The 16,739-nt window shown below is 39.3% G+C and overlaps 1 protein-coding gene across 1 annotated transcript in view; it reads right to left on the bottom strand.

Moving 5' to 3' along the window:
• Msh2 (mutS homolog 2) overlaps positions 1–16,739 on the bottom strand; it is a 54,537-nt gene that overhangs the window by 3,755 nt on the left and 34,043 nt on the right. The window contains exons 8-12 of the mRNA XM_013017909.1: positions 16,287–16,437; positions 14,159–14,256; positions 9,124–9,369; positions 7,901–8,105; positions 2,857–3,121 (exon numbers count right to left, since the gene is read on the bottom strand). Coding sequence (XP_012873363.1) covers positions 2,857–3,121; positions 7,901–8,105; positions 9,124–9,369; positions 14,159–14,256; positions 16,287–16,437 — 965 coding nt within the window. The remainder of the gene's footprint in view (positions 1–2,856; positions 3,122–7,900; positions 8,106–9,123; positions 9,370–14,158; positions 14,257–16,286; positions 16,438–16,739) is intronic.

Raw genomic sequence — 16,739 nt, 5'->3', positions numbered from 1 at the left:
GGGTGGGGGGGGAGGGCGGATGGGAAGGGATGGGAAGGGTAAACAAAGGAGGAGGCTACAATGCTTGATAAGAAATGTACTCACTATCTTGCCCATGTAATTGTAACCCCTCTGTACAGTATTTTCACAATTAAAAAAATAATAATAATCATGAAAAGAAAAAAAAGAATTTACCACAGTTTGAGGAATTTAACATATTTGTCTAGGAAGTTATTTATCACTCTTTTTTAAAATTTTTATTTATTTTTTATTGTGAAAATACTGTACAGAGGGGTTACAATTACATGGGCAAGATAATGAGTACATTTTTTATCAAGCATTGTAGCCTCCTCCTTTGTTTCCCTTTCCCATCCTCCCCCCGCCCCCCCAATCCTCCCCGCCCCCCATTTATCATTCTTATATATAATCTCATCCTACATCTGAACTACTGCTAGTAAATGACAACTGAATTTTAGAATCAAATTAATATGTAAATTTATAAACTAAATGGCTTGTCTTTATCTGCCCAACTATATTCTGAAAGGTAGGAATTAGTTCATCTTTATTTCTTTGTTACTACCTTAACCTAAGTAAATACACAATTTTACTGGAAAACTACTGCTCTATAGAATAATTTTCCCCTTTGGGAACTGGTACATGGTGGGTAAATACTCTGCCCCTTGAGTTAAATCTCAAGACTAAATAATTTTAAAATGAGAGAGACAGAGAGACAGATACAGAGAGATAAAAATTGGATTTTGGTGCCAGTGACTCATGCCTGTAATTCTTGCTACTCAGGAGACTAAGATCTGGATGATCAAGGTTTAAAACCAGTCCAAGCAGAAAAAGTCCACTAGACTCCATTTCCAAAACAACTAGCAAAAAGCCAGGCTGGATGTATGGCTTCCAAGTGAGCAAGTGTGGGGCTCTGTATTCAAACCCTGGAACTGGCAAATACAAAAAATATTAGCCTAGTTATTTATCACATTTATTCTGAATATATTACATAACTAAGAGAGACCAACAAAAATAAAGTAGAAGCAAATATCTAATATACATCCAGAGAGAAGGCTGAATTTATTTCTATCTTTTCCATACTTCATCTGGACTTTATATGAAGCTAACTGGATGCTGGTGACTCAAGCCTGAAATTCTAGCTACTAGAAGGCTGAGGTTCCCAGTTCAAAACCAGCCCAGGTAGTAATGTAATGAGACTTTTATCTCCAATTAACCACCAAAAAGCTGTGGTTCAAGTGTATAGCTCTAGACTCAAACAAAATCTCTGGGACAGCACCCAGGCCCTGAGTTCAAGACTCAGAACTGGCGCCAAAATGTATGTATGATGTATGTATGTGTGTGTGAGAGAGAGAGAAAGAGAAAGAGTCAGAGAGGGAGAGAGAGAGAGAGAGAGTGTGTGTGTGTGTGTGTGTGTGTGAGAGAGAGAGTGTCAGACACTGGTGGCTCATGCCTGTAATCCTAACTACTCAGGAGGCTGAGCTCCAAGCCAACCAAGACAGAAAAGCAAGCCTATGAGACCCTTATCTAAAACTAACCAGCAAAAAGATATGCTATAAGCATAGCTAAAGAGGTAGAATACCAAATGTGAGCAAAATAAGCCTAAAAACTACAAAGCCATGATGCTAAATGCCAGAACCACTATAAATATCTGTATTCTATAACCATAATGAAAGCACAGTAACTCCCTTGAAGTATAATAACAAGATAAAAGAATTAAGATCTGCCAGATGACACAGATAAATGTGTTCATAGGAAATGAGAAATCTAGAAACAGATTGACTGGTAAAATCAATCCATATAGTATAAAAAAAGAAAATTCATAAAATCTCAAAGTATGTTAATCTTACAACTCCATAAATGCCCAACCCACAACCAACAAGCTTTTCCAAAAGAATGATATACCAACTATACCTATACCTAATATAGGTAATTACTAATAATATATAGAGCTAATAGGTTTCAATGAACCTGTTTCTCTCTCTTTTTTTTTGGTCAGTTGTGGGGCTTGAACTCTGGGCCTAGGCGCTGTCTCTGCACTCTTCAGCTCAAGGCAAGTGCTTTATCACTTGAACTACAGCGCCACTTTTAAGTGGTTAATTGGAGATAAAAGTGTCTTGGACTTCCCTGCTCGGGCTAGCTTTGAATCACGATCCTCAGATCTCAGCCTCCTGAGTAGATAGGATTAAAGGTATGAGCTACAGGTGCCTGTTTATGAACCTGTTTCTTTAACACAACAGTTAAAACATAAACGGATAATTACAATGTTTTTTGAGACAGTGTTTCATTATGTAGCTTCATGCTCTAAATACCCTGACAGCAGCCTGGAGTTACAGATGTGTGCCACCATGCCCAGCTACAAAATACATTTTATTAAAATATATTTAGGGCTAGTAAGTTGGCTCAGTGGTACAATGCTTGCCTCGCATGCATGAGGCTCTGGGTTCAATTCCTCAGCACCACATAAGCAGAAAAAGCCAGAAGTGGCGCTGTGGCTCCAATGGTAGGGTGCTAGCCTTGAGCTGAAGAGCTGAGGGACAGTGCCCAGGCCCAGAGTTCAGCCCCCTCACGACCGACAAAATAGAAATAAATAAAATATATTTAGAACTGGAATTCAAAGCATACTGTTATTTCCTAAAAGCTAATCTCACAAGAAACATGAAGGTAAGTATATCTTTCTTTCCAAGAGTAGTTCTAATATAAGACACAAATATAATATCCAATACTCTTGTCCCTACTCAGAGAAGTCAGAATACATGTGGTCTATCAAAAACAACAATGTCTGATAGTAACTCAGAAGAAATAAGGCATTATATTTCAATTGCAGTTAGTTTCCCATGATCACTTTCTGGATTTATATACTAGTGCTATACACTCACCTTTCTTGACCTGATAAAGCATTGTTAAATTCTCTTCAGTGGTTAATGCTGTCACATGTAGATTATTCACAGTTGGTATCTGACTGGCCAGTGCAGTAAGTTCATGAAAATGGGTTGCAAACATGCAAAAAGCACCAATCTTTGTTGCAATGTACTCTGATATAGCCCAGGCCAAGCCAAACCCATCATAAGTAGAGGTTCCTCTTCCCAATTCATCTATGATAATTAAAGAATCTTTGGTTGCAGACCTAAAACACACAATAACATTCATTAAAGTGAATTTCCAGCTGGGTGCTGGTGGCTATATCTGTAATCCTAGCTACTCAGAAGCTGAGAGCTAAAGACTGCAGTTCAAAGTAAGTCCAGACAGCAAAGTCCATGAGACTCTTATCTCCAATTAACCATCAGAAAGCCAGAAGTGGGGTTGTGGTAGAACATTAGCCTTGAGCAAAAGACCTCAGAGACAAAGCCCAGGCCCTGAGTTCAAGCTCTACATCTGACCCCCCCACCCCAAAAAAATTCCAAATAAAGTAGCTGTCACTCATTTTTATACCAGTCAGTCAAGATTAAAACTGTTAAAAAAAAGCTGAGTGGTTCACACCAGTAATCTTAATTACTCAGAAGGATTAGATGTTAAGAAATTTTTAAGTGGAGCTATGGTACAAGGGGTAGAGTGGTAGTCCTAAGCAAACAAGTTCAAGGACAGCTCCTAGGCTCTAAGTTCAAGGCCCAGGACCAGCACAAAAGAAAGAAAAAAAAGTCAAAACAAGAACAACAAAAAAACAATGATACAGGGTGTGATAGCATAGACATACACACATATACATGGTTAGTGATAAAGTCAATTGATGTCTCCCACAGCACCATCAATAACCAGATATTACCACTCTTCTATCTGTAACTGAATATAAGAGGAATTGTTTGAGGGTTTTTTTTTTCCTTTGTTGTTGGTCATGGGGCTTGAACTCAGGGCCTGGACGCTGTCTCTGAGCTCTTTTGAGCCACACCTCCACTTTTAGTTTTCTGGTGGCTAATTGGAGATGAGGCTCACGGACTTTTATGCCCAGGCTGGCTTTGAACCATGATCCACAGCTCTCAGCCTCCTGAGTAACTAGGATTACAGTCATGAGCCACTGGAGCTGGGCTAATTTTTTTTTTTAATGTATCAGTTGTGGGGTTCAAACTCAGGGCCTGGGTGCCTACCCCTGAGCCTCCTTGTGCTCAAGGCCACCACTAGAGATACTTCCAGATTTTTAGCAGTAAAATGGAGATTAAGAGTCTCATGAGGGGGCTGGGAAGGTGGCTCAGTGGTAGAGTGCTTGCCTTGCATGCATGAGTTCCTTAGTTCAATTCCTCAGCACCACATAAGCAGAAAAAGCCAGAAGTGGGGCTATGGCTCAGTGATAGAGTGCTAGCCTTGAGCTGAATTGCTGAGAGACAGTGTCCAGGCCCAGAGTTCAGGCCCCAGAACCAACAACAACAACAAAAAGAGTCTCATGGGGCCAGGCACCGGTGGCTTATGCCTGTAATCCTAGCTACTTAGGAGGCTGAGATCTGAGGATAATGGTTCAAAGCCAGCTCAGGCAGGAAAGTTCATGACGTTTTTATCTCCAATTAACCACTAGAAAATCAGAAGTTGTGCTATGGCTCAAGTGGCAGAGTGCTCACAGTGAGCTGAAGAGCTCAGGGACAGTGCCCAGACCCAGAGTTCAAGCCCACAACAGACAGACAGACAGATAGACGGACGACAGAGAGAGAGAAAGAGAGAAAGACAGAGAGAAAGAGAGAGAAAAAGAGAGAGAGAAAAAAGAGAGAGAGAGAAGAAAAACGGCGTTTCATGGGGACTTTTCTGTCTGGGCTGGCTTTGAACTGCGACCCTCAAATCTCAGCCTCCTAAGTAGCTAGGATTACAGGCGTGAGACACTGGTACCTGGCCAGGCTAATTTTTTCATTAGTGAATTCAACAGCCTTTCATGTGGTCATTTGTTATTTCTTTCTCTGTGAATTGTCAACTAATTTCTCCAATTTTAAGTTTTAGATATTAAGCTACTGTCTCATTATACCCACCAAAATTTTATAGATTTTAAGAATTTTAACAAAACCTCTCAGAAGTCAAATCCACATAGTATCTTACCAAGGAGCTACAATAAGTACTTTAAAAGATACCAAGAGGGCTGGGAAGGTGGCTCAGTGGTAGAGCGCTTGCCTTGCATGCATGAGGCCCTGGGTTCGATTCCTCAGTACCACATAAGCAAAAAAAAAAAAAAAAGAAAAAAAGCCGGAAGTGGCTCTGTGGCTCAAGTGGTAGAGCACTAGCCTTGAGCTGAAGACTGAGGGACAGCACCCAGGCCCAGAGTTCAGGCCCCACAACCGGACCCAAAAAATAAAAAAAAAAATAAATAAAAGATACCAAGAAAGCAAAGACCCTGAGGTCAAGGAAACCCCTAAAAGTACAATAAAGGCCTCCAGTATGTTACAGTCATCTCAAAGAGTAGTTCAGACAAGTACCTATGACTTTTTTCTTTTTTGTCAGTCATGGGCCTTGAACTCTGGACCTGGGAGCTGCCTCTGAACTCTTTAGCTCAAGGCAAGTGCTCTACCACTTGAGCCACAGCACCACTTCTGGATTTCTGGTGGTTAACTGAAAATGAGTCTCACAGATTTTCCATGATCCTCAGATCTCAGCCTCCTTAGTAGCTAGGATTATAGGCATGAGCCACCAGCACCCAGCATATCTATGACTCTTATACTCATACAACCAGAAAAATCAGCAGAAAGGTAGAATTTTTGTCTTTAGGGATTTAAAGATTAGACAAAGAGCAAGAAGGATGATTCTAGGCAATGTAAACAATGGAAGCAAAAACATGTGCTACTGCCAGAAACTGTGTGAAACTTTAATAATGAGCTGTCTGTCCACAAATATTGTCAGTCCTACATCTCCCTCCTGTTCTAACTTGATTCTCACTATGTTACAAAAGCTGATCTCAAACTCCTGCATTTAAGTGATGCCCTACTCAGCCTCCTATGTAATTAGGTCTACAGGTGTCCCAGCTCCAATCACCATTTTAAGATAAGATAAAGTGCAATATTGGGGGATTGTAAGGTGAGGCCAGCTCAAGTAAAAAAGTTAATATAACCCTATCTCAAAAACCAAGCCAGGTGTAGTGGTACAATCCCAATCTGTATGGCAAAAAGATCACCATTAGAGGCACCAGCCCAAGGCAGAAGCATGAGATCTGCCTGGCAAACTAAAGCCAAAAGGGCTAGAGATATACCTCAAGTAGCAAAATGCTTACCTAGCAAGGGTAAGGCCCTGAGTTCAAATTCCATTATTATCAAAATTTAAAAACTGTGTTAAATTAAACCTGAATCTCTGAAACTACTGCAGGACAGAGTAGGAGAGACACTTGAACTAATACGCACAGGAAGGAACTTCCTGAACAGAGTCCCAGGGTCACAACAAGTTGAAGAGAGACTCGACAAATGGGACTACCTTAAAATAAGAAGCTTCTGCACAGATAAAGCTATTTTAACCAAGCTAGAAAGACAACCAACTAATTGGGAAAAAATATTTACCAGCAATATATCAGACAAGGGGTTAACATCCTGTATATACAGGGAACTCAAGAAACTAATCCCTCCCAAACCGAACAAACCAATTACTAAATGGGCAAGGGAACTAAAGAGGGACTTCTCAAATGAAGAAATAAAAATGGCAAAGAAACACATGAGGAAATGTTCATCATCCCTGGTGGTGAAGGAAATGCAAATAAAGACAACCCTGAGATACCACCTTACCCCAGTCAGAATGTCCCACATCCACAAATCAGCCAACGACAAATGCTGGAGGGGATGTGGAGAACGAGGAACCCTATTACACTGCTGGTGGGAATGTACACTTATACAACCACTTTGGAAAGCAGTCTGGAGGGTCCTGAGAAAGCTAAAGATTGACCTCCCTTACGACCGAGTCATACCACTTCTAGGCATCTACCCTGAACAACAGGAACCAATATACAAGGACACGTGCACCTCCATGTTTATTGCAGCACTGTTCACAATAGCTAGGATATGGAAACAACCCAGATGTCCCACCACAGATGAATGGATCCAAAAATTGTGGTATCTATACACAATGGAATATTATGCAGCCATTAGAAATGACAAAATAATGGCATTTGCAGGGAAATGGATGGAGCTAGAAGAAATCATGTTGAGCGAGGTAAGCCAAGAGCAAAGAGACAAACGGTACATGGTCTCCCTGATAAGTGGATGCTAAATCCAAAATGTTAGGTGATACGACAAAATTAACAGGACTTAAGAAACAAAGAACTCCCATTCATCTGGTCGAACCACTACTAAATATGCCCATGCTGCTGATCACATGTATGGTGTATATGTGTACACTGTTATATGTTATAGAATGTGATAGACAATTTGCTCCAGGAAAGTTAGAATGAACTTGTGACTTTAAATGAGCATCATTATTCCACAATACTGTAAAATTTGGGAAATTATGTAATCACTTAATAACAATTAAAAAAAAAGAACCTTGGGGAAAGTAGGGAGGGAAGGGATGGTAGGGGGAAAACAATGGAGGGGGTAACAATGCTCAATGGGAAGTATACTCATTACCTTGCTCATGTGACTGTAACCCTCTGTATAGTATCTTTACAATAAAAAATTTAAAAAAAACAACTGCGTTAAATTCACAGGAAAATTTTGTGTGAGTGTGCTGGTACTGGGGCATGAAATAAGGGTCTTGCACTCTAGCTTGACTTTTCACTCAAGTCCAACACTGTACCACTTGAGCCACACATCCATTTAAGGCATTTTGGTGGTTAACGGGAGACAACAATCTCATAGACATTTCAAGCTAGCTTCATTTCCATGATCCTCAGATCTCTACCAAGAGTATGCCTGTAATAAATGTCCATTAAGTGTTTTATGGAGGACTCTGCTACCATACTGCTCATGAGATGGGGACATTCCATTTCAATTTTCAGAGAAATGGGACAAAAACTTACCTGAGGATAGAAGCCGTTTCTAGCATTTCAGCCATAAACGTGGAGACTCCTTTCAACTGACTGTCACCAGCCCCAACTCGAGCCAAGATGCAATCTACAATGGATATTTTTGCTGATTCACATGGCACGAAACACCCAATTTGGGCCATGAGTACTATTACCCCGGTTTGGCGGATATATGTTGATTTACCTCCCATATTGGGTCCTATAAAACAAATTTTATCAATAAACAAGATGATTAATTTCTTTCTGCTACTAGTATGTACACTGTAGTCTTGAACTGTGTACCAGTAATTAATCACCTAAATCACAATAACAACACAATGAGTAGAAGCAGAACTAGAAGACATGCAAAGATAGACAAGCAAAGTACTGTCCATGCTACTCTCTCTCTAATCAATTCTTAATTATTTTTTCTGAAAAAAAAAAACTCCATCTGTAATTTGGTTGGCTTAGATCATACATATATTCTCATGGGTCAAAAATGCCTTCAAGTTAATCCAATAATTTCCAGAAAAGTCATATAGACCTAACTACTTAAATCTATTCTATGACTCACTAATAAATAAACCAGTGCCAATATGGGAAAATTCTCAAATCACTTCAAACCCACCCTAAAGACTAAGACATGTCTCTTCTTTTGGCAAATATAACAATTTATTCCTTAGGAATAACCTAAATAACTTAGATACCAATTTGAGGAAATAGAATATAATCTTAATATTTCCCAACTGTATTTGTCCTAAGATACATTCTTTTTGTTCTTGAGAATCTGTTAAGACCTCTCAAACTACCAAGATATGTTATAAGGCTACTTGTTTTTTCTCACATGAAGAATACAGTCTTAAAAGAATTGTTACCTTAAGCTGAGGTTCTTCTGACAGGTTCTGCTTGGCCTTCAATGATCTCACTACCTAAAGTACTACCTTTAGTAAGCTTTGAGCATAAAGCATTTTTTTTCTTTCTAAATGCTCTGAACCCCAGGAATAAAAGGTTCAGGTAGAACTCTACTAGACCTCTTTAAGCATAATCTCCCCTTCCAAATCTCCCTAAGCCAAATGTGAATATATTACCAAACAGAATGAATAATACATCCATTTTCTAATGTCAAGGCCTGAGACCTTCTTCATCAATTTAAAATACATTCTTATTTCAATTTTTTTTTAAAAGGGAAAGGAAAAGGAAAAAAGGTCTCTCTATGTTTGTTTGTTTTTTGTTTTTACCAGTAATGATGTGGAACGTCTGTTTTTCCTTATCAAAGCGTACATCATTAGGAATAAATGCAACTTCATCTTGAACTTCAACACAAGCATGTCTGGATGCTTTCAATACAATTCTTCCTTCTCCTTTCTCCAAAATATCTGGTCGAACATAGGGAACAGGTGCTCCGTTTGAAACATGAGCAAAGCTGACAACAGCGTCTAACTGAGCTAGCACATCATTGAGTGTCTGCATTGGTTCTATATAACCTGTGTAAGAATAAAAACAGGAAATGTACACAAAAAAGTAGGAACAAGTAGAAACTGTAAGGAAAAACTCAATCTTCCAATTTCTTAAGTTACGCATCTTTATTTATTTATTTAGAGCCAGTACTGGGGATTGAAGTTGTGGCCTGGCACTGTCACTTAGCTGGCACTCTACCACTTGAGTCATACCTCAGATTCCAGCTTTTTTTTTGGAGGGGGTTAAGGGGGGGAGTCAGTTAGTACTGGGGCTTGAGCTCAGGGCCTAAGCACTGTCCCTGAGCTTTTTTTCCAAGGCTAATGCTTTATCAACTTTGAAACAAAGCTCCACTTTTGGTTTTCTAGTGGTTAACTAGAGACAAGTTTCATGGACTTTCTTGCCCAGGCCGGCTTCAAACCATGACCTCCAGATCTCAGAGTCCTGAATAGTTAGGATTAGCACAAGCCATTAGCACCTAGCTTGCTTCCAGCTTTTTTTTTTTTTTTTTTGGTGTGTGGTTAACTGAAGATAAGCCAGGCTGGCTTTGAACTTCAATCCTCAGATTTCAGCCTTATCAGTATCCACAATTATAGGCACCCAGCAACTCACAATTTAAAAATGAACACGAATTTGCTATAATAAAACTTGAACACTTAAAATGTAACACGGGTTGAAAGTTTTACTATATCCTTCCACCCTGTAAATGGTATGATTCTTTCCCTATCTAAAATCCAATAAAATAACACCTCAATTTTAAGACACACCCTACATTGTAGGAATTTAGGAAACAGGATGATACCTCCCAATACCCTAAGAAATATGTGAGCATTGATGGCAAGTTATAATGAGACTGTCAGGTTTGTGTATGCATAAACTGACTACAATATTGTTAGCTAAGGTTTTTTTTTCCCAGTCAGTACCACATACACAGAATTCTAACATAAATTTGAACGCTTAATTGCCACTTAAAACATTTTCATGATTCAATTCTGCTACACCATTAAAGCTAAAAGTTATTGGATACATTAAAAAGTTCTTGATACCACTGGGTGCCAGTGGCTCATATCTGTAAGTTAGGTACTCAGGAGGAAAGTCCATGAGACTCTTAATCTCCCATTAAACATCAATAAAGAAAGAAGAGGAGCTATGGCTCAAGTAGTAGAGTACTAGCCTTGAGGAAAACAAAACAAAACAACAAAAAAAAAACTAAGCTCAGAAACAGTATCCAAAACCGAGTTCAAGCCCCAGGACCAGCACTAAAAAGACAAAAACAAAAACAAAAAACAGGTCCCTGACACAAGCTAAAATGTATGTGAAGACAGTCTCAATGTTGGATTCTACATGTTTTTGTTTTTGCTGGGCCTGGGGCACTGTCCTTAAGCTCTCTTTGCTCAAGGCTAGTACTCTACCACTAGAGCTACAGCACCACTTTCTGCTTTTTCTGTGATTAATTGGAGATAAGACTCTCAAGGACTTTCTTGCTAGGGCTTCCAACCAATCTCCTGAGTAGCTGGGATTAGAGGTGTGAGCTACCGGCACTGGACTCTACATATTAACAAGTTAAAAGTGGTTTGCAAAATAGACTCTCATGTCCTACAGACTGTCAGATGAACATCAATCATGTCAAATGCTTCACAGACATTCAAAGGAAAGTGTTCAACTTTAGAAAAATACAAAATTATGTTTTTAATCAAATGGCTGGAATTTGATACAGCATTGATTTCCCTTGTTCCCAATAAAACTGATGTTTGTATAATAAACATTAATTTATATATACCTAGCTAAGCACACCGCTTTACCATAATTTTAAAAATGTATTCCTGGGGCTGGGAAGGTGGCTCAGTGGTAGAGTGCTTGCCTTGCATGCATGAGGCCCAGGGTTCGATTCCTCAGCACCACATAAGCAGAGAAAGCCAGAAGTGGGGCTCAGGCTCAAGTGGTAGAGCGCTAGTCTACAGCTGAAGAGCTGAGGGACAGCGCACAGGCCCAGAGTTCAGGCCCCACGACTGACAAAAAAAAAAAAAGAAAGAAAAAAAATTCCTTTTTTTAACCTAACATTTAAAAAAAAAGAAAGGAAAGGAAGAGGGCTGGGAAGGTGGCTCAGTGGTAGAGTGCTTGCCTTGCATGCATGAGGCCCTGGGTTCGATTCTTCAGCACCACATAAGCAGAAAAACCTGGAAGTGGTGCTGTGGCTCAAGTGGTAGAGCACTAGCCTTGAACTGAAGGGCTGAGGGACAAGTGCCCAGGCCCAGAGTTCAGGCCCCATGACCGGCAAAAATTAAAATTAAAAAATACAAAGGAAAGGAAGAGTTCACATCACTTTGTAATAAAGCAATAGGAATGTTTAGGAATTAAACATTAATGAAGAAGTTACTGTTATTTATTCCAAAGTACATTGACTAAATGTGCTAGGTAATAAAACTTAGGGTTTTTCACACGCTAAATAAACACCACAGCACTCATATTACTTTAACCCTTATAACTGCTTTAAAACTCAATTCTTAGCTAGGCGCCAGTGGCTCACACTGGTTAATCCTACTACCTCAGGAGGCTGAAATGTGAGGATCATAGTTCAAAGCCAGCCCAGGCAGGAAAGTCCGTGAAATTCTTACCTCCAATTAACCACGAGAAAACCAGAAGTGGCTCTGTGGCTCAAGAGGTAGAGTGCTCACCTTCAGCTGAAGAGCTCAGGGACAGTACCCAGGCTCAGAGTTCAAGCTCTAGAACTGACAAAAAAAAAAAAAAACAACCCAAAACACTAGATTCCTAATATATCAAGAATAGGCATATATTTATTATTATGTGTGTGTATATTATTTATTTATTCTTCCAGTACTGGGGCTTGGTCTCAGGGCCTGGGCACTGTCCCTGAGCTTCTTTTGCTCAAGGCTAGCAATCTACCACTTGAGCCACAACATCACTTCCAACCTTTTCTGTTTATGTGGTCCAGACAAATGGAAGCCAGGGTTTCATGCATTTTAAACAAGCACTCTACCATTAAGCTATATTCCCAGCCCTATAATTTTTTTAAGTACATTTTAATTGAGAGCCTACACAGTCTTTAGCATCTCATACCAGGTGATGTACTAACAGTACCACTTTTTCAGGTTAAACTAAAATAGAAAATTGTAATATTGAGGTATGGTAGCATACAACCATGTGTGCACAAGGACTGTGAGTTTGAGTCCAGCCTGGGTAACATAGCAATTTATGGAGGCAGTCCTCTAGAAAGAAAGGAAACTATGTAGTTTAAGCCGGTTTTGAAGTTACTTTACAGTTCTGATTAGCCTTAACTCACCATTGGAGATAAGAGTCTCACAGATTTTTCTTGTGGGGCTGGCTTCAAACTAATCCTTATATCTCAGCCTTCTAAGTAGCTAGGATTACAAGCAAAAGCCACCAACCAGCACCTGGGTTTTACTGATTATTTTGCAGATGAACTCTCAAGGACTTTTCTGCCCAGGATGGACACAAATTTTGAACCTCTGGATTTCAGTCTTTTAAGAAACTAAGGATTAGGTACTCAGCTACAGAAACATATTTAAATAATGCGCAGCTTGCCTGGTGCGGGTGGCTAAAACCTGCAATCCTAGCTACACAGGAGGTTGTGATCTTGAGGACTGTGGTTCAAAGCCAGCCCAGGCAAGACATGATGAGACTCTTATCCAATTAATCACCAAAAACCAGAAGTGAAGCTGTGGCTCAAGTGGTAAAGCACAAGCCTTCAGCAAAAAGCTTAGGGACAGTGCCCAGGCCCTGAGTTCAAGCCCCAGGACCAACACCAAAAAAAAAAAATTCTTGGAAGAATGCAGAGCTTACAAAACAATGTCCCACAATCTACTTTTCTTCATGTTTACAGTGAGCTGAAATATATTTTTGGCAGGAAGAGCACAGTGGCATATATCTAATCCCAGCACTTGGGTGAAACAGAAGGTTCCAAATTCCAGCCAGTCCAGGCTACATAGCAAAATTATGTCTTAAAAAAAAAAACAATGAAAAACCTACATAGGCCATATTGCGCAGAATCTCATCTATCCCATGATAGATGATGCTACTGACTTTGATTACGTGGACATTCTGAATCACACAATAAAGTATGCAATCAATATATGCATGGTGATAGTCTAAACTGTTCAGCCTAACACACAATCATCCCTTACTTGAGACATACAGTCATCTCCAACTAAAGCAGTAACATAGTGCCAATTCCTACTGTCCTTTTAATTATTAAAAGAAAAATCATCACCATCTGTGGATCTGCTATAATGTGGTTCACAGAATTTGAAATAGTTTGCCTCTGATACTTGCTTTTTATTATTATTATTTTTTTTTTGGTCCGGTCGTGGGGCCTGAACTCTGGGCCTGGGCGCTGCCCCTCAGCTCTTCAGTTCAAGGCTAGCACTCTACCACTTGAGCCACAGCGCCACTTCCGGCTTTTTTCTTTTTGCTTATGTGGTGTTGAGGAATCGATCCCAAGGCCTCAGGCATGCAAGGCAAGCGCTCTACCACTGAGCCACCTTCCCAGCCCCTGATACTTGCTTTTCAGTGATATTATTTCTACAAATGTTATGAACCCACAATGAATGACTTAAAAAAACTACACACAGTAGTGGTGTGCACATTTATTTCAGGAAACTGGGCATGACAATCACTTGGATTCACAAGTTTAAGACTAGCCTGTACAACACAATGAGACCTTGCTGCAAAACAGAAACAAGAATAAACACTGTGTTTACCATCTGGTTTTTTTTTGTTTTGTTTTAGCAAAAACAAACATATTCAGAACATTTAATATACTGGTTCTATTAAGTTTACCTGAAGAAATATTGACAATTTCTTTTACAATGGCATTCTGGGCCTCTTCATACTCTGTTTTACTTTTAGTATATTCTTCATTTAAAGAAGACAGTTCACTGCAAAATAAAATGTGATTATTAAAAATATTAATACATTACTATGTCAATAAAATGCATTACACAAAACACATTTTCTATGTAACATTGTAACAACAATAATTAATATGGAAATACAAGCAGAAAAACAAGCAACTTGTGAGGTATTGATACAGCTATAATTCAGTATAACATTCTTTTATATTGTCTGGAAGAACAATGCTGTCACAATTCTTGATGGAATAACTATTCAACTTGGTTAAATTCTGATCTGTAGCTGGAGGTGTGACTCAAGCAGAAGAGCACGGGCCTAGCAAATGCAAGCCCTAAGGTCAAACCTCAGTACAGCCCAAAAGAAAAATTACAAACGAACTGCATCTTCCAGTGCATAAAAAATCATTTGCAGCCAAAATTCTGATCTGTGGCCTTTTATAATTTATTACAATGGAATCTTTATTTAGAATGGAGGCCCTTCCCTCCACTCTAACACTTGGGTTTTTCTTATTATTGCAGTGTCTTTTATACATAAAACATATATACAATCATCTTTTATACACAGTTTTAAAAGTAGAGAAAATATTTTCAAAACTAAATCTTGTTGAATTATTTCAAGAGAAAATAAAAATTACATTTAAGGCAATGCCTTACACCTGAATCCTAGCTACTTAGGAGGATGAGATCTGAAGATCACATTTCAAAGCTGGCCAAGACAGGAAAGTCTGTAAGACTTTTCTTAATTAACCTGAAAGTGAAGCTGTGGATAAAGTGATAAACACCAGCCATAAGCAAAAAAGGCTAAGAAACTAGGCTCTAATTAGTTTAAGCCTTATGGGGGCATCCTCCTCCCCCCAAAAACGTTCCTTAACCAGGTACCAGTACTTCACACTTGTAATCATAGCTAATTAGAAGGTAAGATCAGGAATATTTTAGATCAAAGTCAGCCAGGGAAGAAAAGTACAGCTCTATCTCTAATAAACCAGCAAAAAGTAGGGCTGGAGGCATGACTCAAATGGTAAGTGCCATCCTAGCAAATGCAAAGTCCTGGAGTTCAAAGCCCAATACAACCCCCTCCAAAATAAGTTCAAAAATCTTTTTAAGAAAGACCAAAATAGAATGAAAAAATATCCACAGCAGCAAAGGAAGGGAATTAAAATAGAGGAACACAAAGAATGGATAAAGAAGATATTTAAGATAAAGAGATACTTAAGAAAATTAAGTAATTAAGTATCTCAAGTATGCTATCCAGTTAAGCAAGACAATAATTAGGAACTCAGTCCATAGCACAGCAGCAGCACAAAATAATACTACCTATAAAAACACTGAACAGGGGCTGGGAAGGTGGCTCAGTGGTAGAGCACTTGCCTTGCATGCCTGAGGCCCTGGGTTCGATTTCTCCAGCATCACATAAGCAAAAAGAAAAAAGCCGGAAGTGGCGCTGTGGCTCAAGTAGTAGAGTGCTAGACTTGAGCTGAAGAGCTGAGGGACAGCGCCCAGGCCCAGAGTTCAGGCCCCACGACTGGACCAAAAAAAAAAAAACTAAAAAACACTGAACAGAAGCTGGACACAGGTGGCTCCTGCCTATAATCCTAGCTACTCAGGAGGGTGAGATCTAAGGATTGTGGTTTGAAGCAAAGCATGGGTAGAAAATTTCCTCCAAAAAGTGCCTCCAAAAATCTGGAAGTGGCACAGTGGCAAAAGTGATAAGAGTGCTAGCCCTGAGCACAAAAAGGCTCAGTGACAGTGCCCATGCTTTGAGTTCAAGCCTTGGGTCCCACAAAAACAAAACAATGCAATAGAGTAGAAAGCTCTAAAAGAAGACAAGATGTCTTAAGGAATCTCGAAATACCACTTCAATGGGGAAGAAATTAATAACAAATTGTGTTGGGATACCTGACTAACCTCTTGGAAGAAAATAAAGCTTGGCCCTCACTTACTGCCTCATATCGATGAACAATAAGGTAAGGCCTCGTCATTACACAACATTCACATCTTATCAAAGAGTCCATGCAACTATCAAAGGCTTCTTAACAATATCAAAAGACTTTGCAAACCTGTTGGTAAATTTAACACCATTCTTCTGGATATCTACTGTAGTAAAGTTTTTATTGTTACGAAGGACTTTTTCTTCCTTGCAGGTTACACGAAAATAATATCCAAACTGTGCATTGGAATCCAATTTAATCTGTTTGCCAGGGTCCAATCCTTCATGATCAGGAGAAAAGAATTAAGTGTGCCACAAATATCTAGTCATTTGCAATAGAAATATTTAAATTCATTAAATCAAATAGTCCTATACCTTTATTACATAACAACATACTGGAAATTATTAATACTACCTAAACCTGAAAATATTTAAATCCTATTTCTCTGGAAAACAAATACGGCTATAAAATCAGCAGCATGGAAGCTGCTTTCTGGGTAAATCCATTCAAAGCTGCAGAGCATCAGTGCTGGGCAGCGCACACTGTGCCAGATGTTGAAAACTTGAGAAAATGGCTAAGATG

Source organism: Dipodomys ordii, unplaced genomic scaffold, assembly GCF_000151885.1.
Source record: "Dipodomys ordii isolate 6190 unplaced genomic scaffold, Dord_2.0 Scaffold37, whole genome shotgun sequence".
Classification (NCBI taxonomy): domain Eukaryota; kingdom Metazoa; phylum Chordata; class Mammalia; order Rodentia; family Heteromyidae; genus Dipodomys; species Dipodomys ordii.
This window is presented reverse-complemented; position numbering and strand designations above follow the sequence as displayed.